Consider the following 26,516-nt stretch of genomic DNA (forward strand, 5'->3'; position numbering starts at 1 on the left):
ATGTTTCGTAATTCATTCTCCAAAGCACACACGTATTTATCTATCTGTCTTATTTTTGAGCTTATAATAATATGAGTTTATCACTAAAGACAGTGTTCGGAAAATTTTAAGAAGGCTTCAGAAATTGCAGAAATACTGTTCGCCCACTCGTGTATAATCTCCGCATCTTTTTTTTTTATTTGTGACTTTACATCCAACCCCTATAAAGGACGCGCGGAAGAGAGAGTTCAGTGACTGGACTATATTGTGCAAAGCGTCTGCACATTCGTTTCCAATAAGTACCATAATTATTTGGAATTCAAAGCGCGCGCTAGCTCGTCCTCGATGGCGTGAGCTTGTTTTTGAACAAGTTTGTTTGAATTAATTAAGTTATTCTTATTCTTAGGCCATTTTAACTTCAATAAAAATAAAAAAAAAAACACTTCTGCAGACTTAAAAATCTGCAGAAGAAAAACAAACATTATGGCTAGTAGAGAATTAGTTTTTAAGTCTGTTTAACAAATAGATTTCATTTTTCCGTGCGTCTGTTCAGTAATAGATCACAGATGACGTCAAAATGTGGTATGAACAGAGAAGTGGCCCACGAGGCGCTAGCCGAGTGGGTCACTGATGTTCATACCACATTTTGACGTCTTCTGTGATCTATTACTGAACAGACCCACGGCAAAATGAAATCTATTTGTTTTATATAATAACACAAGACTCAGCACACTTCTGTGCGAGCAATGCTGCCGTACCGATGAGCTAAGTTGTTTTGATTTCACTATTAAGTTTTCGTTAACACGAAGCATTGTTAATCCGATTAAATAAACAGAAAAATGGTCAATTGAAAGTCAATGAAAAAACTAACCTTTATTCCGATTTGGAAAGTTGTTCAAATCTGTAAGCATTAACCGAAGCGTTCAACCGCAATTCGTTTGTTTTCCGTGGCGTCGTCCAACTGTACAACACCGGTTAAACTTTCATATAGATTTCGGATAATTTCTCGAATAATTCACTGTCTTCTTCAAGCTTGTTAAATGCTTCGAAAGGTGAACGATGCTTGGCGTATTGTTTCTCACTAAAGATTTGTAATTAAGCTGAACTTTTTTGCTTTGTTGTGGCCCCGCAAGTTTGAAAAACTTTGCCGACAACTCTGATTTGGACTATGAACTCTGATCACGCGCGCGAGCCACACCACCGCGTGACGTCAACTATGTGTCTGTACTCTGATAGATCATAAGTAAGAACCAATCAAAATGCGCGTAGAATTCAGGTTATTATATAATTGTTATTAATTAACAGCATTGTCATTATTTTTTACATTAGGTACCGGTTTTTTATTTCACATTTAAATCTTATTGTAATCTTGCTAACGATCATTTCTGAAGATGTATGTTGTAACATACGAAACGTTAAGTCTTTAAAATCGAAGTTTTTTCCGACATGCGTTGTCTTGTCATGTTTGTCAATGCAGCGTGTTTTTCTACCTTAAGTTACATTTGGTATAATTCTCCTGTTTCATCATCGTTAAGTACGTCTGGAGAATTTCTCTTGAATACACTTAATGATTTTTTAAGTTTCTGCGCTTAGGTCGGAATTCAAGTAATTCACCGAAACACAAAAAATGTTGCGTGTCATTATATGTATGAAGCATTTGCGTACAAATTCTTCGTGTTTCCAAATATGGTACTTAGCAAAACTGATATTCAAACACTGTGAACGCGCGTTACACATTTCAACTCTTATGAGATTCTGATAACTGTTAACTATTCACCTCCGAGCAACTCGCGTGCGAAAATTACAGTCGTTAACGGAATAAACTGATCAAAAGTCAACCTTTCGGGCTATATTATCTCACTGTTTGAGTATATACTAAAACAACTATTCACCGAAGTGGAGGTGGCTAGTGGTGGATATTTACCTTGCCGCTTCGCAGCTCGGTAAATATCCACCACTAGCCACCTCCACTTCGGTGAATAGTTGTTAATCATCATCATCATCATCATCATCATCATCATCATCATCTAACTTTGCTTCTAAGAATCGTACCTCTCGTCTCACGTTGCATGTTTTTTTTTAGGTTGTTGTTGGGTTGTGCTTCAGCCTTTTTGTAGGGTTAGTTGATTTGAGTTTGAAGGATAACTTCCGTAGATATTCTTGAAACTTTCTTCTGTTAGCGGCCGGATTAAAAGATGTCTGGCAGACATCACTATCTGGATGGCTGCTAACAGACTCAAACTCAATACAGATAAAATGGATAAAACGTGTTTTTTTAAAAAAACGTTAACCGCTGACCAGATAATGGGTTTATCATTGGATCGCGTCCTCGGCTCAAGTCCTATTTTTCTGACTATGGTCAGTCAATTTAGATTTACTTGAGGGGCAAAGTGAATAACCGGGGAGCTGCGCTTTTAGGCTTGGCTAAATCTATTCAATCACTCATAGACAAGTAAAAACTAACGCCAAAATCCGACGTTTTGGTGTCGTCATGACGTCATTGTCAAGGTGACTCATGTATAAAATGCAAATTACAACAAGTATTTAAAGCAATGTAGGGAGATAAACATGGAATCGGACTCCGTTCGTGCGAAAGTATTTGTGAATTTTTTTTTATTTTTGCACCCTCTATTATGTTAATTTGTTGCCAACACTTCTTTCAAAACTTGTTGCAATTTTGCCAACATCCAGCAATAAAGTGCAGTTTTTCCTTTTTTGACCCAAACTGTTAATCATATTTTTGGATATCAGGTCGGTGACATGATAGTATGTCGAGTATAATAGGAATATAACAGGATAGTATAATCTAAACCTCCCTTTACAGTATCGTTTGAGAAAGCAACACAGAAGCACTTATCTCCATCTGTTCTCATGTCTTCGTTCTCCGTGCCCGTTTTGCCTTTTTTGCCGTTGGTCTGTTACCAGTTTATCCTCACAAGACCCAAACATACAAGAAGAATCATTACGTAATCGATATTTGCTTTTTCCTATTACATGATTATGATTGTTATACGCTTTTGCAATACTGTATGTACTTACAGTCATGCAAATAAAGCTTGTTATTGTTGTTGTTGTTGATAGTATGTTGTTTGAATAACCACAGAAATTGGCGTTAGAATCCGTTTCATGAACGAAGAGACAAAGAAATATTGTGTGAAAGAAGAGCGAGCAATATTAAATAAATACGACGATATCAGATCGGATAGCACGCTGCAACTCCGCTATCAACTACACAAGGTATGTAGAACAAAACCAAATTTGAATTTTACCAGCTCGAAAACTAAATGACGGTAGTTTTATAGTTATACCAGGGGGAGGGGTCTTTAAGGAAATACCGTAAAATTCCGGTTATAAGCCCCCCCGTTTATAAGCCCTCCCGATTATAGGCCTATCTACCTGGAAACAAAAAAATACATCCGATTATAAGCCCCCCGGATATAAGCCCCCCTCTACCGGATGAAAGTACTGAACAGGGCTAAATGTTGCTTTATTATGCGTTTTTAAACTTAAAAACGTATTTCAGTCAACACTCCCGTGACACTTTTCGAAACGATTTTTTCATTCCGCTTATAAGCCCTCCCGGATATAAGTCCCTCCACTTATAAGCCCACCCAAAACCCCTTACGAAGTTGTATAAGCCCAGGGCTTATAACCGGAATTCTACGGTATCGGTTCATTCACCGCTGCCAGTATGACGTCACGCTTCGTATGAGTGATATTAAAAAAATTCAAGATGGCGGGCAAAGTATCAATCGAGAAACAAGAATGTGACATTTTCCTCGGTAACATTCTTTTATTATCTAAAATTGCTTGTCTTGTCTTGTTGCGTTGAAAGCTGCAAAGTGTTGTTGTTTCTACTTCCCGTGTTGCAAGTTGCGGTTACAAAGTTCAACTTATATCTACGTCGAAGTTAAGCCCTGCCGGACGGGGTTAACACATAGATGGGTGACCTAATAGGAATACACCGTGTTGTAAGCTTTTCTTTTTCACTTTTTTCATGAGCAACGCAAACAATAAAATTAAAGGGCTAACATGGCAAGAAAAGCCACAAAATACAACCGAACTGCACAGATACTAACAAAACTACACCACAATAAGCCGATGAAAATTCCTATCTGAGATCGCGAAGCAACGATTGAGTCGTAGACAAATTTTGGATCAAACAAACACCACAAAACTCAAATGGATTGCTATGAATATCGGCTGACACAGAGCGACAGAGATAATACGTTCATAATCAAGGAGTTTAAAAACCTCCTATTATGAGGCTGATTTGCCTTTTTGTCCCGTTCAAAAATTACCGTAACGAAATTACAGGATTACGGGCGCACAAAACAAGACAGAGATCATTTACAACGACAGTAAAGACATCAAAGCGTAAACACTGACGAGGAATTAGCGAACAAGTACTAAACTCGAGCCTTACTGGACCTCTGTTGTGACGTACCCACGTTCAGTCACGCTCAACTAACCAAGCCAAGCGAAGCGCTCTCTAGTTGCCATATGACGTCATACTGACAGTGATGAATCGGTCACGCATAAATAACTGGAAACAATAGAGTCACCTCCCCCCTCTGAGTTTTGTGACCGGACGTGCCAGTTAAGTGTTGTCACAATCACATGAGGCTTGCTGTTGTTATTGGGCCCATTTTATCATCATAATTCAAATTATAAATTATAGTTTTCAATTTATAGCCCAAGACCTTAGCGAAATAATTCATGTCCATTATTTAAGAGTTGAACTAGTTCTTTTAGTTGACAGTTACCGTACTTTTTATTCATCTATACCCAGTTAATTTGCCATAATTGTCCAGACCTAGAGAAATAATAATAATAATAATAATAATAATAATAATAATAATAATAATAATAATAATAATGGCATTTTGGGCAGTATATCCACAGAGTGGCTCTTCGCCTGCCCGATGCTAACTAAATTTACAATTGTATATAATTTTTATCCTTAATTTATGTAATAATGGAAAGAGCCTCCTGAAAGGCCACTAGTACAGATGGTTTATAAAATTCACATTTTTCTGAATTTTTCTATGCTGACAGTGACTGTAATCTACGACACTGCTGCATTTGTATTTTTATTTCTGTTTAAGGATTTACCCGAAGGTGCAGCTTTCTCAGCGGTATATCAAGAAACGAAGGATAATTTACCAGCGTGCAAGTTGCGCGTGTCTCTGAGGTCAGCCGCTGATCAAATATGGGAAGATTATGCCAACGGAAAACTGATGTCAATTTTGAAGGAGAACTTGTTAAGTGGAATGGATGCTAGCGATAAATCATCCCGCCTAAGAATGCGCATTCATATTATGAAAGAGGAGTATGAATGGGCGTGTACCATTTTGGCTGGTAAAATAGATCTTTCCTTTTTTTGGTATTGATTGAATCTACGAAGTTTCTCACCAAAAATATAATAAATTACAGTAAGGTACCCAGAAATGCACGGAACAATGAAAATGACAAATTTGACGAAATTTCGCCATGAGATTTGGCGAAAGCTCATGCAAGCCCACCATGTTGACGGTTTTGAAAAATTTGGTGAATGTGACGAAATTTTCGAAATTTCGTCAAATTCGTCAAACTGCCAAACTTATGGAAATTAGCTTAACTCTTGCAAACCCAGCATGATGACGGTTTTGGCGAATTTGGCGGAATTTCGTCAAACTGCCAAACTTGTGTAAATGAGCTCAAGTCATGCGAGCCCCCATCAGTTTAAAAAGTACACCCATATATGACTCGTTCTTAGACATTTAGTAGGAATGTAACATTGCAAAAACAAATTGATGACATACATGTATGACATGTTTGCCTGCTCCTTTAAACATGAGTCGGGAAGTCGTCGTTGTCGAGCTCATTATGCCAGGTGTCCACCTGACGAAATTCGCTATTTTCGTCGTTTCGTGCATTTCTGGACATATCTTAGCCCGTCAAAACGCAGTAAACAAGTATTTTATCGAATCAACTCCCCGACCTGGATCTGGTAAGAAGATTGTGGAAATGTCCTTGCTCTATATGAAGACGGGTCAGCTGTTATCTATCGTTGGTAGGGTCATGTGGTGTTATAGCAGTATTGATTCTCCTCACTACGCTGTTTGTTTTCCAGGTGGTAATCAGACTGATTCATCGGACGAAACTCAGAAAGTGAAAAAAGATCGCATTCCTCCAGGTACAGTTAAGAAAGAAACACAGCTTTTGTGGTGATTCAGCCTAAAAACTTGGAGGCAGAGACTGGTCGAGAGTTTGCTCGTACCAGTAGCGTTTTCTCGATTGTCACTAGCTCTTCACATAACACGTTTGCTCATTAAATGAATTAAACAGAACAGATTGTGATTAACTCTCTAAAATGGGTTAATTTTGGAAACTAAAATGATTACTTATGTTTCCACTTAGAGTTCACCGCTAGAATTTCTGTGATTCTGATTGACTTATAATGTTTGACCTCAGGGGGTCACGATTTAACAACTGCGACCTCGAGAGTCTCGATAGTTTTAGCACAATTCAGTGACTGATCATTTTAGCAAACAGTATCGTTTTTTTGCGTCTTTATTCAAACATACAACATAACATTACACTAAACTAACACTAAAAGAAAAAAAGAAATGCAAAAATAAATAAATGAATAAGCTACACTTACATGAATTACATACACGCATTATTTACAAAGTACGTTCATTGCATAAATTAAAAGATAATTTTAACTTTATTGCTAATTAATTCCTTTATGTTACATATGTACACGGTTTTCTTATTTACAAACAATAATATCAAATAAATTAACTATATCTAATTATAATTACTTATTTTGGAACAATTAACCATTTTTTCTTGAAAAAGTATTTCCTACTGATTTGTTTTTCAATTTGATACTAATTTCATACTAATCTCATACGTATTATGGATAAAACGATTTATTGAGGGTTTTATTTAATTCATTTCGTATTTCATTTTGTTTAATTCATTGCGGTAGTGATGTATGCATGCAGAAACAAGCTTGCAACTTTACGAGCCGATCGACAGCAGGCTCTCGGAGCACGCGTGCCTCTGTGGCCGGCATTTGGACCGAAAAGTATTGAACGAAACCGTCAATAAATTAGAAAGCGTTAATACTACAGGCACTGAGTTATATTTAAATATAATATTGTTTTAAAAAACAGTTAGACTGCTCGCTCTCGGATTCTACCGACTTTAACAGAGAGCTTTCAATGTAATTGTTGTATCGACCCAATCGCGCGCGCTTTGCGCTTAAAAGGGAAAAATCCTTGATTTTGACGAATTTTTTTTTTAAAGAATATCTAAATTTAAATGGTATTTGTTTTTTGAATTTCCGCAACTATCAGCCTATAGTTACTCGACAGAAGCATCCGAGTTTGATGATAGGTGAAATCGCGAGCCCTCCTGGTGAAAGAAGTTTCACACACATTGTTCTTCCTTTTCTCGTATTTAGTTCGCCACCAATTAAATTTCTTGTCGGTGAGCAGTGGTTGTTTGACTGGTAATTCCATTGACAGCTTGCATAAGTCGGGTGAGGATGCTATTATTAACGGTAATATAATTGTTTTTCTTTCAGTATTTCTTGACAAAAGAGCAGATCCGGAACTTAAACTCCGTTCATACCAACATGAACTTTCATGGCCTGCATTGGAGGGCAAAAACTCCATTATTTGCGCACCAACAAACAGTGGAAAGACGTACGTTGCGCTAGGCATAGCTAAAGCACACCTGGAAAAGCTAAAAGAAAGAGGGAACAAGCGCCCTGCACGTACTTTTCGTCCAAAAGTGTTGTTCGTTGTAAACAAAGTTAATCTGGTTTTACAGCAGAGGCAGCGTTTTGATTACTACTTATCCAACAGGTATCTGTTTTTATTTTATGTTATGTTATTTTACAACATTTTGAGTCAGTTTAAGTTCAAGATTATTTATGCCACTCTAATGGAATTACAAGACAGTGTGATAAAGATAAAAAAGGTCGCGAGGAAGTCCATGACAAACCACAAGGCTTTTAATTAGTAATGGGCTCCCTCTATCATAATTTTAATGACAAGATTAAGACGTTAAATTAAGACGTTATATGTTTAATGCATAATTAGACTAAAAGGAAGTGAAAATAAAAAAAAAAGTGAAGAAAAGAAAAATTCTATTATCGTTATTTTTGAATATTTCATTTGTAGTACATCATAGTTTAAGATTCTGATATTGGTTTTTTAACGTGAAATCTGATTCGCGCAAAGATCGGTTTTTACTGATTTGGCGGACTTGTGTTTATCGTTGCCATGGAAATATCGATTACCGTGAAAAATATCCGAAATCAAACTTTAATCTTAAACCTATAGCTGGTGTAATTTTCATATTGATTCTGTAGGGAGACACCTTAAAAGACAATGAGAAACAGATAGAAAACTTTCTTATATTAGTGCTACAATAGGGTAAATAAAAGAGCCCCGAACTTCTCGTTTCATAAGAATGCACACGGTTTACCAGTGAAAACGTATTATTGAAACTACTAGGAAGAAGATCGGCGTTGTGTAAATACATCAACTTGTCGAATTGAGAGAACTGCGCGCTACGATATGTCAATTCGAGTTCATCATTAATCGAAACTATAACAAAACTCTAGAATATGATTGGTCTCAGTAGCCTAATTTTGTAGGTAAATCAATTACCTGACGAGGGAATTCAACGTAAAATCTCACGCGAAAAACCGCTATCGCACGAATCGAGCTAAAATCGATCACAAAACTTTATAAATTCATGTCGTTTTCAGCCGAAGGAGAATTTAGTGAATAATTAAGAAAACAAAGCGTTTAATTTCCCCGCGGGAAACAGTGAGTTTTGTTTCCTCTCGACCCTCAATGTTACCCTCAGAGTGAGGGTCTCTGGATAACAAGACTCGCCATTTCCCTTGGAGCCAGTCATAAGTGCTTATTATTCACCAAATTGTCACGATTTCCAAATATGGCCAGGAAGTCCTTGTTGTCCGTCATCCGCACATAACAAATAAACTTCGTTATTATAAACTACCCCATATATATATATCGAAATTCCTGAGTTTTGATTGGTTTACAGGCCATTTTATATGAGCTCATATACCATGGACCAAAAATATGGCAGATGTATGTGTCAGCAAAAACAGCCGGGGAGCTCAAAATACTACAATTCTTTGGGTGTTTTAAATAAAACAATTACTCCACTCGCGCTTGCTGGAGCGGGAGTATTTCCCAGTTTTGGCCGCATCACTTAAAGTGTTTAGCTCAATCACGCGCGCGAAAAATATTTGACGGATAATAAATGTTACTATTTGTGGACTACTGCTAGTCTGTCTTTTATTTCTCTTAGGGTCCGAGGAGCGCGCGGTTATATCACGAACGCGAGGAAACTGGTTGAACTGGAGGATGGGTGAGAAGGGCTTGGGGCGAGTCGAGAAAAGACCCTTCTCATCCATCCGCTAGTTCAAACAGTTTGCTCGCGTTCGTGATATAACCGCGTAGTAAAAGATAAACACTGAGAAGAATTTGAATCAACCTCGAACTGCAAAACCCTGTCACGCTTTCTCTCTCAAAAAAGGTGCTGAGCATCTTTTTTATGTTAACTCTGGCACTCAAGGTACAAGCTACGTTTCCTCCGCAAAATGGAGTTTATGTTAACTGTTGCCGTTTTAATAAGCAACAAATAATATTGTGCGAAAAACTGAGAGCGCTGTTTCTAAAGTAATCTTGTCGGCGAAACTCACAAGGACAAAGAATAGCAAACAACATAGCGTTCCAACGCGTGTGGATTGGTAAAGAAGTATCCAAAGCTAGGATTATTAGAGTTCTTATTCATCCGTTCCGTAGGGTAAATACCTTATTTATTCGATTATGCGCCCAATCTCGAATAAGCGCCCACCTTGAAGGTAGGAAAAGTTAATAAGCGCCCAGCCTCGAATAAGCAAATAACTAACCAACCATCCAAATAACTACAACCAACCAACCAAGTAAGAGTTGATCATTCAACCAGTGAGTCTTTATAATTAAGGTGGTATACAGTTTTCCAATCTTTGAAGAAGCTATCCTTTCCTTTATTTTGCACTTGGGACCAAACGGTTGCAGCCAATGGCAAGTTACAAGATAAGCTACTGCATTCATAATTTTTGCATGCCACTTGAGAACATGATGCGTTGGCATGGCAACACAGATTACTATAAATCAACCAGAAAGATTGAATTCGTTACGATTTTAGAAAACTCAGTCGGTAGAATTTTTTGATCGTTTGTGTATAACAAACATGGAGAAATTGTGATATTTTAACATTGAAGTTATAAAGATTTAACAGAAAGAATTTTTATTTTTCGCTATTTTATGTTTTCGCGTATTGTCCCGGAATTTTTAATTTTTTTTTGTTAAATTCCAGATATTTTTGTAGTCAGAAGTTTTCTTGCTTTCTAAAGTACAGCTTTGCAAAATTTCTTAATAAGCTACCGCCTGGTTCGCTAGAAATCACGCCTTTCTTTTAGGACGCCCGATCGCAACTTTTTTATCAACTGCGCACGCGCAGCATTTTAATTTTACTATTCCTTTTCAAAGCTTTGAGCGCGCGCTCGGACTCGCGTTTGAATTGAATCCAAAGAGCGCGCGGAAACTGTATTCAGCCACCTTAATAATAACTAGGAGTTGCTGATAGCAAGTAAAGTGCTGCGAAGTAAGTTACAAGAATAATAATAATAATAGTAGGAACGATTGGAAGGTCATAGGAATGTTTCGGATGTTCACATTTTCAGATGTGAAAGATATGATTTTTCTCAGTGAGTTAAATGCTGGTAATTCGCTTAGTTTATATAATAATTAGTGACATTGAGGAAAGGAAGCAATGCAACATAACATAGCACGTGCAATTCAATTGCAACGCCATCAGAAACACCAATTTATGACGTCAAAAAGCTCGAAGCTCGTTCCATTACAGCGCGCGGTCATTATGGAAACGTTTTCGTGTAGCCTTCGCAAATAATCTTCGTAGTGTTTTTGCTATACATGTTTCCCGCTTAAGGCTCAGAAAGTAAAATTTTTCCTTAAATTAACTTAGTAATGAATAATTATGAAAGCGAATCATAAGAAGGCCTCGTAAATTCATTATTCATCAGAGCTGGCGCATAAGAGATGAAAAGACCGTTTCTCGGCACTTTACTTGACCATCTTGCTCAAGAGAGGTTTCTTGGGAGGCATTTACAAAGTACTGAACAGAAGCGCAAGCGGCAGCGCTTTAAAATTTAACTTCTTGCTCTAGCGAAAAGCACATCGCAAACGACAAACGCAGCTTCCACATTTTACATGCCGCTGACCATACGTACTGCATGTACTCAAAATCATCGCCAGCGAAAAAGTCAAATCGAGTGTGTCGCCTATATAAAGCGCCCAGGCCCCGCGCGGACAGTCAAAAATAGTTCTGCTGCTACGCTAAGGCTTCGCAGCAATAATATGCCTTTATAGCGCGCAAATTAAACAAAGGCTTTCAAATGCGCGTTACAGATAAAAATTAAAAATAAGATAAAAAATAGATCTTAAAAAATTAAATAAAATAATTTAATTCAGATATTAAAAGAGACATTCTTTATTTGACAGCTATGATATTACGGACATATCAGGAGCCAATGCCCAGGAAAAAGTACTGGATGAGATCATCCAAGAAAATGACGTCATCGTTTTGACCGCCCAGATTCTTGTTGATGCCCTGAAATCCAAAAGAGTTAGCATAAGCGACTTCTCTTTGATTATATTTGATGAATGCCATCACACTGATAAAGGGCATCCGTACAATGATATCATGCTTAGGTACTTAGAAATGAGATTTCCTCGAGTTAGTCGGCATCATGCAGAAAAGGAAAGGCTGCCGCAGATCATTGGCTTGACCGCTTCTCTGGGAGTTGGAAAAGCTCGGAACAAAAATGAAGCTCAAGAACACATTCTTCAGTTGTGTGCAAACCTTGACTGTTCTGTAATTGTTACTGTAGAGAAACATACGAAGGATCTAAAAGGTTAGTTTAACATCATGATGTTCCTTTACTGTTTGGGCACAAAGAGCTGTTATTTCAGTCGAGAATGTGATTATGTATTCTTTCGTTAGGAGGCTATGTGAACGAGGCGAAAGGGTAAACAAACCAGCTGAAGACACAATGCAGAATGCATGACCCTTTCGCTTCGTTTTTATGTTTTGTATGTCAAACCGCTGAGAAGTGTAATAAAAGCTACTGACTAACATCCTGTGAGAAACATATCACTGTTAAATCATCTGTAGACAATAATACGATTAGTAAACCTGACGATCGAAAAAAAAGAAATGCTTCGGCTGAACACACATGTTGTTATTGAAGCAAAGACGAAATGACAGATACAAAATAACAGGCACAGAAGGTCACCGGCACGTGCAGACTACTGCTGGTGTCCCTGGTCACATTTTAACTTTGCCTTCTGTTCGGTTCAAAGGAATGACTGGAAGATGTGAACGTACTTGCCACGAAATACCAGACGGTGAAATGGATTACTTTGACGAGATCATTGGAAGCGTTATGATCACAATTGAGGGGATGATGCCGCGTCTACCTGCCGGCCGGAATGGCTTGCCTCATGTGAACCGCGGAAGCCAGCAATACCAGCAGTGGCTGAAGGAAATGGAACGGGGCTCAGTAGCCCTCAAGAGCCGAGACCAGTTTACCTTGGTACAACACTTGATGATCTATAATACTGCTCTAGCCATCAAGAAAAGCTGTCGAGTCAAGGACGCGCTTAAATACGTCATGGAATTTCACGACAAGCAGAGAGAAGACAAGTTTAAGGATATTGATCAAAGGTTAAGGGGACTGTACGAGAAGGTACATATCTAAAGATTACTTCATGTTTCGTGAGCGCGTATGATGTTAATTGAAAAGTTGTGTAAACTCTAAACGAGCCTGGCAAGTTATGACTGAGTTTATGATTCATTCACAGCATTGAATGCATTAACAATTACACACAGTAAAAATTAACTTTATCTGTTTGACACAATAACTAGTGTTCCAGTAGTTCACATTGTGGCCTTGTTTAAAATCCCAACTGGTTGGAGGCTGACCCTGAGTTGGCTATACAGTCAACTCTCTCTAAGACGGACACCTTCGGGACCGGCCGCAGCTGTCCGTCTTAGAGAGGTGTCCGTCTTGTAGAGAGTCGAGGAAACTTGACACCAGTAATTTTGAGATAATGAAGCTAAACCTATGCACAATAAATACTCGTCTGTTTTGAGTGTGTTGAAAGTCGCTTTCTTTAACAAAACCTACAAACAGGGACAACAATAATTTCAGAAAATTGTATCGTTTGTTCATTACAATCGATAATTCACTGCTTCACGTAAGTAGAGAAGCTTCATTGTTTTGGTTAGTAAGCTTGGTATGCGCGTATCCTTAGGGCGCTGACAAACTTTGATTTATCGATATGAAGATTGGAAGTAATTTCACGAATAAAACATGATAAAAAACACTTCTTAAGTGTCCGTTGATGATTTCAAAGTGTCCGTTGTCCGTCTTAGAGAGGTGTCCGTCTTATAGGGAGTTTAGTTACAGTAAAATGACTGAAAAACGGCAGGGACCATCCCCAGGTGTCCGTCTTATGGAGGTGTCCGTCTTATAGAGGTGTCCGTTAAGAGAGAGTTGACTGTATACAAAGCGTGGATGAGTTGAATCGGGACTACCGAACATCATCTCCATTTTTTCAACTAAAGTGCTCGGTCTCCCATCAAAAAGGCACTACAATGCTTGGATAATATTGCTCATAAGACAAAGGGGTTTTCACTCTAACAAACAAACATGGCCACCTTTGACTCTTCAAACCTTCTCTCCTTCGCAGAGGCTCCTTCAGTGGCGGAAGGCGAAAAACACGAAAAATGAAAAATAGGGGGAGCGCGGGAGACGTACGAAACACGAAAGAGGCCTCTGCGGAGGAGAGAGCTTCAAACCTAAAACTGCTGACTTCTCAGTCTCCTCTCTGCTGTATTATTTTTTTTTTGAATTTGGAGTTAGAGTCTTCATTCTATCTGCCAAAAAATTATTTCCATACTAGCTCTTATGTTTTTGCTAAATGGCTGTTTTGGGACTATTTTGTTTCGCTGTTTCGTTTCAGTGCCTAGTAAACAATGTTAGTAATGACCCCATTTTCCTGTTTACTTGTTAAAGAGACACTAGCTCATGTGATTTAAAAGATGTTTACAGTCGTTAGTCGTATTCTATAACTCTTAAAAGGTCGGAAATTAATGGAAGTACAGCAGAAACTCTATGCAGTAATTAAATTCGCAAAGAAGGGAAATATATAACAGCGTTTTTATTTCATTCTAGGCCATGCAAGAGCTTGATTCAGAGAGGAAAAAGAAAGGAGAACTAAAAAATCCTAAATTGGAGGCTGTTGCCCAACTATTAAGAAAAAAATACCAGGCATGCGTGGAAGAAGGAGGGCAACAAACAGCGAAAGGCATACTCTTTACTCAAACACGCGAAAATACCAAAGCATTGAAGGCTTGGTTGGATGAGAATAGCGATCTAGCTTTTATTAGGGCAGAACGCCTCGTTGGTACTGGCAAAGGAGAAGGTCTGAGGCTTTTATTTCCCCCTCGTTTGTTCCACATGCAGCCCAGGCAGAGTTGAATATTAAACTGCTTTCCCTACTAAAAATACATTTAACGCAAACAAAACTCGTACCTACTAAGTTCGCGAGCGGAAAGCGAGAGAGAAAAATGGCAGTATGGGGCGCGGAAGTTCGTAACGAATTAAGGGAAAAGGGACTACTCACAGTCCAGCAAAACGTATTTCATTTACTGAAGATTGCCGCTGGAAATAAACGTCGATTCTATGATATAGACAATATTAACTAACCAAAAACTCTTTAGGTAATTCATTAATTCCAGGTACATGTATACCCCCATCATCCTTTTTGCCCAAATGCTCACCGTCCGCTTCGCCTTCTGAGCCAAAAATACTTCTGAGCCAAAAATGCTTCTGAGCTCGAACATGGACTTTCCTACTAAAAACCAGCATTTACACTCTGCACGAACCACGGAGACAAATCCATCTTCTCGTTCTTCCATTCCCTTATCTTCCACTTTAATAGATCTTTTTTAATAACCGTTTAACTTCTGAAAAGCTTGGAAGAAGATTTCCAAAAAACGGTTTTCCAAAAAACGGAAAAACGTCCGCGAAGGGTGAAAGAAAATAAGAAGAAGTCGAGAAAGTCGAAAGAAAAGATATTACAGAATATTGCAGTAGAAATTGTGGCCAGGCTGACGTGTAAGGAAGCTGGCGAGGAAGTTTATTGTGCCACTGAAAACAACGAGTAGACAAAAAAGATTTCCTGAAGCCACAAATAAATTATAAGGCGGCAAGTTATACCTCCCCCAATCCCTCCCTAGACAACAATAAATAACGACTTGCTTCTTATTTTGGCCAATTTTCTTTCGGGACTTAGTACGGGAAAATTTTGGAAGGCTAGCCACGCCATTTCACCGTTTTCAGTTTGACTATATTTAAAAGCTACAGTTGTTTCTTATCAATAGTAGTCGAAATAGGAATGCTGACTTGTATGTTCTCAGCAAAGACCAGGAGCAGCCATCAGCAGGGTCCATTGAATGTAATCTTCCCTCTTTATAGATGGAATGACCCAGTGCCAACAAGAGGAAGTGATCGCTAGCTTCCGCAGCGGTCGTGTAAACTTGTTAGTGTCTACTACAGTTGGCGAGGAAGGAATCGACATACCTGACTGCAAATACGTCATACGTTACGACGTCAGAGGCAATGAGATAGCAAGCGTTCAGTCCCGTGGGCGCGTACGTGACAAGGAGGGAAAGTATGAGGTGGTGGCAGGCAAAGAGACCGGTGTTATTGAGAAAGAGAATCTAAATGTGATCAGAGAGGAGATGATGGAGGTTGCTATTAAGGAGGTTAAGGCCATGGACGGAGAAGAATACAAATCGAAGGTATAAAAATTAATAAGTCGTCAAACTGAAGTTGATTAAGGTAAATTAACGATGCTGAAGTTGTAGTCAAGCATGATAACATTAACATATCATGGCCTTCTTAAGCAATTATGCGAAACGGCAGCCAGATGAAAATAATTGTTTCCAAAAACGCAATTATCTTACTAGGCATTAGCGGAAATCTCGTAAATGTCTGGAATAAAGATTTCCTCATTAATGGAGTTCAGTTCACGAATAAATTGCCACGCTTTCTCTGGGGCCACTGGGAACAGTGGTCCACAATCCGCTGCACATGATCGAAATCGACTACGTGGTTAAGTGTTTGAATCTACCAACTATGTTTGCTTTCAGTGTTGTGCCACAGTAGAGAGTTTTCCGAATTGTACTCGTAATAAGTTTGAATTACATATAGTAATTTGCCAAACCAAGTATGCAAACTACTTTTCAATATACCCTCTGGCTAGTAAAGGTTACCCAAGTGCATTCCATTGTCCTTTTCCTTTCCTAAAACAGCCAAGTATAACTATATTCTTGCTGTTCTTTAAAGATATTAGAACTTCAGACGCGGGCCATCCGCCAGCGTCAAAGAAAAGAGACTTCCAGGAAATGCGAGAAAGACAAGAGACAACAAGACAAGGTAAAGCTGTTTTGTCGGAAGTGCCAGGTCTTTGCTTGCAGTGGAGTTGACATCCGGTGTATAAAAGAAGCCCATCACGTGGTCATTGATAAAGAGTTTTCTTCCAAGTTTTATTTCAAGAAAAGCAAGTGTCCAAGAGTGTTTAATGAAATTGAACTGACAGGTATGTCAACTTTGTACCTGCTTGCAAGGTAATCTAAATCAACCAAAAAATCTTAGTGGGAACAAAAGCAAACTGACAACATGGATCAGTGAACGCATTTTAAACCTCATTTCAAGGACTTTTTGTATGATTTTATTTTTCAGGGCCTTTACATTGTCAGGATTGCGATGCCGAGTGGGGTGTGATGCTGAAGTATCAGTCCAAGGAGATGCCTTGTATCAAAGCTTCCTGCTTTGGATTTGAGTTCGAGGATGACCTTGGCGTGAAAACGACATTCTCTTTCAAGAAATGGAAAGATGTGCGTTTCAGTGTTGAAGACTTTGATCACTGCCAAACACAAGTTTTGGATTGTTGTTTGGGCCTACCTGAGCTGTGTTTAGATTAGTTCCCTGCAGTCTACAGAGGAGGGCAGTAATGAATATGAACAAAGGAAACACTTGTTTCTGATTATAAAATGTTTGAGGAATTGCGCGCGCTATGATTGGTCAATTTGACTTCATTGTAGCTCCATAAAGAACACGACTTACGTCACGCGCGTGCTTTATCGAGTTTTAATGCACGCGACTTACGTCACGAGTTTGCGCGTAATTTCTTTAACATTTTAGTATTGTATTGTATTGTAACATTTTATAAAAGAAATAATAAACTTTCTCCTCGTGCATTGTTGAGTTATTACTTGGCTTCACACTAGAAGCTAAGTTAGTTTCAAGTAAGCACTTGACTCAAGTGCACTTGAAAATCTCGAGTCGCATTTTATCAAATCTGGCTTCACACTTAATGACAAAAGTAAATTACTTGAGGTACAAGCTGTCAATCATCTTAAGAATCGTGACAACGCTGCACGCCGCTTTCATTTGGCTTGCATTTCCTATTCCTATTGCTTCTCTATGCACTTCTCTCGTGTTCTTAAAAATTCCCGCGTGCTCATATAGCTCAACAATGCACTCGGGTGCGTTTTTTATTTCTTTATTAACAATAAGAGTACGAGCCCGAGTTTTCTATGAGCGAATAGTCAACGACGCGCAGGCGAGTTGACTATCGTAAAATTTAATACGTATAATATCAATAAATCTAGGAGTTGCTGATAGCAAGTTAAGTGCTGCGAATTGAGTTATGAGAATAATAATTTTGATAGTAGGAACGGAACGGAAGGTCATAGGAATGTTTCGGATTTTCACATTTTCAGATGTGAAAGATATGATTTTTCTCAGCGAGTGAAATGCTGGTATTATTTTGTGCTGGAATAACAAATTGAAAATTAAACGGTATGATTTATATTACGCTACAGAAACAAAGTCACGAGCGCGCAAACGAAACAAACACATTCGAACACGAACACGCACATTCAAACAAACTATTAACGGAAAATCATACCTCGTTCCATTCCAGCGCGCGGTCATTATGAAAACGTTTTCGTGGAGCCTTCGCAAATAATCTTCGTAGTTTTTGCTGTACATAGTAAATTTTTTCCTTAAATTAACTTAGTAATGAATAATTTTAGTGTTTGGTTGCAAAACAAAGAATTTCGAAATTTCGGCTCGTGTGATCTTTAAATTACTGGTATATAAATTGAGTAAGTTTCGCTTTCGTGTTTGACAACAATTTGGCTTTACTTGATCTTGCATACCGTAAAATTCCGGTTATAAGCCCTGGCTTATACAACTTCGTAAGGGGTTTTGGGTGGGCTTATAAGCGGAGGGGCTTATATCCGGGAGGGCTTATAAGCGGAATAAAAAAAACGATTCTAAACGAGCCACGGGAGTGTTGATCGAAATACGTTTTTAGGTTAAAAACACATAATAAAGCAACATTTAGCCCTGTTCAGTACTGTCATTCAGCAGAGGGGGGCTTATATCCAGGGGAGCTTATAACCGGATGTATTTTTTGTTTCCAGGTAGATGGGCCTATAACCGGGGGGGCTCAGTATAAGCGGGGGGGGGGGGCTTATAACCGGAATTTTACGGTATTTATAGCTTTTTCTGCATGACTGATCGTGTGACTATTACAAGAGAAAGTGGCATGTTGCGATTAATTAGTGGCGAACAATAATCAAAGAGCTCTTCGAGCCACGACTGAATTTTTTTCACCAAGTTTTACGTTTAGTTTTCATACCTTGAATATATATGAGCAGCAGGTGATTCAAACATTTCTTTCATGCAATTAAAAAAGCAGAAATGAGGAAACATGCGTGACCTTTAGATCATCAGCATTTTTGTGGACCCCAGAATGTCTATTACTTTGATATAGGATATATTCATCTTGTACAACGAAGCCTGTCAGATTAGCTCAGTCGGTTAGGTAGCAGGATGGGATCCCAGAGATCGTGAGTTCAAATCCCGAGGGTGGCATTTTTTTCTTTTCTTTTTTCTTTTTTTTACCCCGTAACACTAAAATTGTTTGTTTATTAAATCGCTCCGTAGGTATGCATTGCAGAATAAAAGCATTTACTAAGTAATAACGCTGTAAATAAATATATCAGAACATATAGACCGATTCAGGTAAAAATGTACTTGTGCTTTTACATCTGAATAGCTTTTTATTTTCTTTCGAACAAGCAGCTACGCATTCGATTTAAGCCAGCACTCTGGTTTCTAGATATATCCATCGTTGATGGAGCTTGTGTAAAACCCAATTTAATTTTCGAATGCTTCTTCATGTACGATGTAGATAGGTCAACAAAAGTCATCGATCGATTAATGGTTCTCAATGTCCACTTTTGGCGGTCGTAATTGTCAGCCATATTTTGTTTCTTTTTTTTATTTTTATTTATTTTTTTTTATTTGCAAGTACTTACAACATTAAACATACAACTTTACGAAGATTACATTTTGTTTCTTTGCTTCTGGTTCTTGTCAAACCCCTTTAAATTTAAAAGGCCGCTTTTTTACGGCCGCTTTTATACGGCCGCCTTGCTACACTCTTTCTACAAGTATATCTGCTGGTCAGCGGAGTTGCAAAGAAAAAGTTTACAGATGATGGACCATGTGAGTGACCAGGCTGGCCCCTAAACATCCTGAATTAAAAATTCAGTCGTAAAAACAATAGAGTGTTTCTTTCTCGAAACTATCGGCCTGATAGTTGACCCTGGGAAATTTGATGTTCTTAAAACTAGCATATTAGCACTCGAAGCTTCGCTTATCGGGCTAATATTTGTTTTAAGAACATCAAATTTCCGTGGGGCAACTATCAGCCGTTAGCATAACCACACTGACCTACTATTGGTAATCGCGCAATCTGATTGGCTAAACAGGTGCCTACTATCGATCCGTAGAAGGCTTTCGGAACGCGCGCTTAGTCTTCGCTGAACTCTATCAATCAAAACCTTCAATAAATCATTTCTAGCGATATTCTGAGTTAAATAGATCGGTCAGTGGGTTATGCTAACACAATTAGACGGCTCGCTCTCGGTTTCTACCGGCTTTTGATAGTTGGCTCGGGGCTTCGCCCCTCGCCAACTATCAGCCGGTAGAAACCTCGAGCTTGCCGTCTAATTGTTAAATAGTTCCTCGACAGAAACACTCTTTTGTTTAATTATAGTTCACCACTAAATTTTCTTCGATTCTGATTGGTTTAAATTGAGCACGTGACGCGATAGTGCCCGCGCGCCGGAGGGCACTATCAGCCCTTATAGTTCACCACTAAATTTTCTCCGATTCTGATTGGTTTAAATTGAACACGTGACGCGATAGTGCCCGTCCGCCGGAGGGCACTATCAGTCCATAGTGCCCTCCCGTAAAAAATGCCCGGTTCGATAGTGCCCGCCCGTGACTGTTTTTTGTAAACAAGCTGCCTGCAGACAAAAAAACCCAACCAAATTCACTGCATTTAGTGGGTTTCTCGTCTGGTTTTGTTTCGTTTGTTAAATTTCGGCTTTCAATTGAGTTTTTTATCCTCAAAAGTAAAAATAATTCACGATGCTTGTTTTTGTATGTGCGCGCGGAAGAAAATTTAGTGGTGAACAATAAAGACAATAGAGTGTTTCTGTCTCGGATTTATCGGTCTGATAGTTGCCCCTTGGAAATTTGATGTTCTTAAAACTAGTATATTTGCCCTCGAAGCTTCGCTTCTCGGGCTAATATTTGTTTTAAGAACATCAAATTTCCGCGGGGCATCTATTTAACAATTAGACGGCAAGCTCGAGGTTTCTACCGGCTGATAGTTGGCGAGGGGCGAAGCCCCGAGCCAACTATCAAAAGCCGGTAGAAACCGAGAGCGAGCCGTCTAATTGTGTTAGCATAACCCACTGACCGATCTATTAAACTCAGAATATCGCTAGAAATGATTTATTGAAGGTTTTGATTGATAAAATTCAGCGAAGACTACGCGCGCGCTCCGAGAACCTTCTACGGATCGATAGTAGGCATCTGTGTAGCCAATCAGATCGCGCGATTACCAATAGTAGGTCAGTGTGGTTATGCTAACAGCCGTTAGCATAACCACACTGACCTACTATTGGTAATCGCGCAATCTGATTGGCTACACAGGTGCCTACTATTGATCCGTAGAAGGCTCTCGGAGCGCGCGCTTAGTCTTCGCTGAATTTTATCAATCAAAACATTCAATTAATCAACTCTAGCTATATTTTGTGTTTAATAGATCGGTCAGTGGGTTATGCTAACACAATTAGACGGCTCGCTCTCGGTTTCTACCGGCTTTTGATAGTTGGCTCGGGGCTTCGCCCCTCGCCAACTATCAGCCGGTAGAAACCTCGAGCTTGCCGTCTAATTGTTAAATAGTTCCTCGACAGAAACACTCTATTGTTAAAATAGTGCCCTCCCGTGAAAAATGCCCGGATCGATAGTGCCCGCCCAGGGGGGGGGGGGGGGGGAGAAAGTCGGCACTTTTCTTTGAATACATAGCAGTGCCTGGAAACGTTGCGACGCTATGTCAATCAAGCTGTTGCTAAGAAAGACGTCAAACCAAAGTTTTGTTTTCTCAGAAAGATTTAAATATCAATGACTGCGTGCGTGTGAAATGAGAATAGTCGCGGTGTTTGCGTTTGATGTTTTACGCTGCTGAGATGTTTTTGGCATTTTCAGCCAGATTTGTCACCTTATGTCTCACGTCACTGAGAATGTTTTGGCGGCGTGGAATAACAAGCGAAAAATTTGTCACGGTTGAAATTTAACAACCAAAAAATGGGAAATCATTTCAGAACCATTGGAGTTATTTTTAATTAGTAGAATTCACAAGCCTTACTTTTGCCAGACTGGTCACCGTTATCATAGGCGTACGGGCAATTTTTTGCCAGGGGGGGCGGTGAACCATTTGCCCAAAAAATTATCGCAAGTTGCCCAAATTTTTACGAAAAAGTCGAGAAGAAACGAGGGTCCTGCTATGCACTAATATAAGCTACCATAGGCCTACATATGAAGAGAAAATATTCTCGTGCAGTTCTTGCATATGAATTCATCATATGAGCTCATAAATCACCTTAAAAGAAATAGCTATCTGCCATTTCGACGGCCGAAGATTTCAATGATACGATCTTTTCATTGTTGACTACAGATTTGGCATATGCCCTTTCAATGTTAATAAGTGCGATGTTACTGACACGTTGCCCCATGGTGCTGTTGAGGTAAGTTTTCAATCTGCGCAATGCACACAACCAGGCATAACTAATCGATGATCAATGACATCAATTGGTAATCAATGAGTAATCGATGGGTAATCAGTTGATTAGTCATTGATTATTGGCGATGATCAATGAGTAATCGATGAGTAATCGAAGCCCAAACATTTTGTGGCCTATCGATTACTCATCGATGACATCGATTACTCATTGATGTAATTGATTACCTATTGATGTTATTGATTACTCATCGATGACCCATCGATTACTCATCAACTATCATACTGCACACAAGACACATTCCTTGCTTTCTTGTACCTTTTTTGTGATTTTTTATCTATGTTAGTCATATTTTGCTTTATAACTGGCATTCTTATTGACGAAATTACGTCCTCAGAAAAGGTCAAATAACCTTCTGACATATCAAGACGTGAAGGGCTAATCACAAATACAGATGATATTTCAATATTTCACTTTACCCAACTCTTTATTTAATAACAAAACAATTGAACAGGAAAACCAACCAGTCTGGAAATGAAACTAACAAGTACGGAGACTGAAGAATCGACTACGTGGTTATAGATTTTGTTCGGTGGATGTTTGTCAGCAAAGTAAAACTGCTTCGCGGCTTAGGGAGACAGCCGTCATAAGCACTTACATTACGCACCGGAACAGCTGCAAGCACTTTTACTTTCTGTACTTTTTCCACGTGTAACCATGATACTGTTAGATTGTTATGGCGTGTACAAGCTTGAGTATGAAATACTTTTACAAGTTCCGGTTTTCAATCACGAGACTATATCGATGAGTAATCAATGCAATCAATGACTAATCGATGCAATCGATGACTTATCGATGCAATCGATGACTAATCGATGACCAAAAATTTTGTGGCCTATCGATTAGTCATCGATTACTCATTGATCATCGGCAATAATCAATGACTAATCAACTGATTACCCATCGATTACTCATTGATTACTCATTGATTTCATTGATGTCATTGATGTCATCGATTAGTTATGCCTGGCTGATACTATGCTTCTTAGTCAGGTATCGCACTTGGAAAAGGGGGTCCTTATCCGTAGAAAGCAGGTTAGTTTCTCTGTATCCTTGCAGTCTTTCTTCTGTCGAGTGTCTAAAGCTTCTACGTGTTGCTCGCTAGTGTTGTAAGCGACGCAGGTGAAATCTTGCATAGACCTGTTCACGTCGCAAAAGACAGGCATAGACTTGACCCACACTAATCTTTGCAGCCCAACTATTCCTCTTTCTCTTGTAAGGCCGCCAGTTGATTTGATGCTGCGCATCAGCGTTTCTTCAGTTATCAAATTAGTTGAAAGACCATCCCAAAATTCATCAGTGCGGCGAACAACATGCAGACCATTCAAAAAATGAAAATAGATATCTGGATGGTCAGTTTGCAGTGTAACCATTGGCTGAAGGTACACGTAGATCGTTTTGGTATACAAATTACCGCATTTATTCCATTAAGCGCCCGAACTCGAATAAGCGCCCACCTCGAATAAGCGCCCACCCCTACCTCCAAGAAAAAACTGAAGTGCGCAAGATGCCTAGGACACCTGTAGGAGTATTGATTGACTAAGTACTACTAAGAGACCCCTGGAAGACCGAGTTTTCTTAGTATTTTATAGAAACTTTCAACGAACAGTTAAAATTCTGCTTTGACATATCTTCTCGTGTTGTTATTATTTATTATTTTGTTGCAAAATAAACTTACTACAGTTTGTTAAAAATGGTGAAAATTTAATAAGCGCCCAGCCTCGAATAAGCGCTCCCTCTCAAGATCCAAAAAAATAATAAGCGCCCAGGGCGGTTAATAGAATAAAAACGGCATGCCCAGCTGCCGCAAAATAAGGAAAGATCTCTTGCAACGAAGACAAATGGAGATTCCAGTCTCCCGTCCTTTTGCTCTTAGAAAACGCTTCAGTACATTCACCATTTTCATGTACTGAAGCCAAAGGCGCCCTGTACGGCTAGCTTCATTTCTTTTCTTCTCTTTTTTAATTCTTGAATCAACATCCTCTAATGTAGCCCTTGGCTCTTCATCGATACTACCATCAGACAGCATGTTATCCAATGTTTGTTTTGTTTTTAACCGGGCAGAGACTGGGCCGAGCCCGGTTCATAAATCGCCCGGAATTTTTTCGTCGTAGTAGTCGTAGTAGTAGTCTTGTCGGTAAATCGTTCCAGACCCGCTCGGCCGCTTCCTTGGCCAGGATTCAAATCACGCACTTTTGATATTTATTCGGCAGGAGCTATTAAACCCGGCTATTAAATCACTCTTCTATTTTAAATTTTATCCAAAAACCTGATTTCTGTTTAGCGTGAAATATATATATATATATATATGTATGTTTGTGTTATTCAAGCGTTTGGATTGCGAAACCGGTGATTGTTTTGACAGCTCCAAACCGTTACGTCAGTCACGCAATGTTTTTGCAGCAAGCTTTACGCATAACTGCTCTTTTAAAAAACGGCTGGTAGCCAGAGCATTTTTGAGCCGGAATACTTTGAAGATGCTTTTCATCGAATAGGAAGAATTATGTCCATTTTCATCCGTGCACAGTTGAGCTGGCAAAGTCGCGTATCAGAGACGATTGAATGTTTGCACAGCAAAATAATCTTATTTTGGTTCTTGATGTAAAACACTTCCCAAGACTTCAGTAAACAAAATATAGTATAGTATTTCTACGAACTATGATGGTATTTGTGAAGGGATCCGTAAAGCCAGCAAGTAAAACAAATGTTCTGCAAAATGAAAATGAAATCTTGGCGCGGGTAATTTAATACATGTAATTAAATTCTACCACGGCATGCAAAATTTCACGTTTTTGAAATTTTCTAAATCTTTTTGCCTTTTAAAATGTTTCTTGACCCCATCTTGAATAAAAATTCATCTAAAACTTTTTTCATGTTTATTTTTTATTTTTTATTTTTTCACGTTTGTATTAGTTGCCTTTTTAGGCTTTTGAAACGAACACGGCATCTATTTATAGATTGAGGCACCATGTGATGTTTACATATTTGAAATTTTTGTCGTAGTAGTTCACTCGGCCGCTTTCTTGGCCAGGATTCAGATCCCGCACTTTTGATATTTACTCAGCAGGAGCAATTAAAAGTTTATCTAATACCCCGATTTCTGTTAAACGTGAAAGATATATTTTTGTGTTTTTATTCAAGCGTTCGACTCAAGCGAGTTCTGGAGTCCGAAACCGGTGATTGTTTCGACAGGTCGCTGAGGTCGAAGCTTTTTTACATCAGTCACGCAATGTTTTTGCAGCAAGCTCCTGCATTTAAAAACGGCTCCAGACTCTACTTTGAAGATGCTTTTCATCTAGCAAGAATTGTGTCCATTTTGACTATTTCCATCCGTGTACAGTTGGGCCGACAAAGTCCGTGTGTCACAGACGAATTGAATGTTTACACAACAAAAGAACCTTATTTTGTTCATGATGTAAAAACTTTACTTGCACACTTTTCAAGAACTCAGAAAACAAAATGGAAATGCAAAGTAATAATATAATAATTTCTACAAACCAGAATGGGATGTAAATCGTTAAAGCCATCCTGTGAAACTGAATAGACGGCAAAAATGAAAACTTGCCCTTTGGCGCGTATAATTAATTAAATTTTATCACGGCATGCTATTTTCACGGCTTTTAAGGATTCAAAATTTTTAATGCAACTCAAATGTTTCTTCGCCTCATCTTGAATCTTTTTTTCACATTTAGTTGAGATTTTTAGAAGCATCTGTTATCTAATACATGTACGTGTGGTCTAATGCATGCCCTTTTTTAGTCTTTTTATTTTCTTTTGTAATTTTGTTTAGAAATTTTTCTGTTATTCTTGATATTTAACTCGTTTTATTCGTTTTTTATTATTTATGTGACTCGTTTTATTCGAGCAGGAGCCAATACTGTAATTTTCTGGTTACTCCACTCTTTTTAGCGAGGAATATAAAATATATATTTTTTTGTTTCTCATTCAAGGGTTTTGAGTTTCAGTCGGAACCGAACGGCGATGGAGAAATGACCTGCAATGAATCACGCAATCAAGAACTTGCGTTTGCGTGACTGCTTCCCAAAATTGACGTGAAGAGCTTGCATGTTTGAAAGCTGAAAAGCTTTCTTATCTTGTTCTTATTCCCATTTTTTTGGTGTGGTACATTTTTA

At 38.7% G+C, this 26,516-nt stretch overlaps 1 protein-coding gene across 2 annotated transcripts in view; it reads left to right on the plus strand.

Moving 5' to 3' along the window:
- Positions 1–19,457, plus strand: part of LOC144638762 (ATP-dependent RNA helicase DHX58-like) — a 45,321-nt gene extending 25,864 nt beyond the window's left edge. For both annotated transcript variants that reach the window (XM_078498024.1, XM_078498032.1), the window contains 10 exons: positions 3,083–3,216; positions 5,088–5,340; positions 6,095–6,157; positions 7,559–7,841; positions 11,583–11,995; positions 12,444–12,829; positions 14,321–14,570; positions 15,626–15,951; positions 16,499–16,751; positions 16,895–19,457. In XM_078498024.1, coding sequence (XP_078354150.1) covers positions 3,083–3,216; positions 5,088–5,340; positions 6,095–6,157; positions 7,559–7,841; positions 11,583–11,995; positions 12,444–12,829; positions 14,321–14,570; positions 15,626–15,951; positions 16,499–16,751; positions 16,895–17,136 — 2,603 coding nt within the window. In that variant the 3' untranslated portion in view covers positions 17,137–19,457. The remainder of the gene's footprint in view (positions 1–3,082; positions 3,217–5,087; positions 5,341–6,094; positions 6,158–7,558; positions 7,842–11,582; positions 11,996–12,443; positions 12,830–14,320; positions 14,571–15,625; positions 15,952–16,498; positions 16,752–16,894) is intronic.
- Positions 19,458–26,516: the final 7,059 nt, after the last annotated feature.

The sequence above is a fragment of the Oculina patagonica genome, chromosome 2, assembly GCF_052425735.1.
Source record: "Oculina patagonica isolate OP01 chromosome 2, crgOcupat, whole genome shotgun sequence".
Classification (NCBI taxonomy): domain Eukaryota; kingdom Metazoa; phylum Cnidaria; class Anthozoa; order Scleractinia; family Oculinidae; genus Oculina; species Oculina patagonica.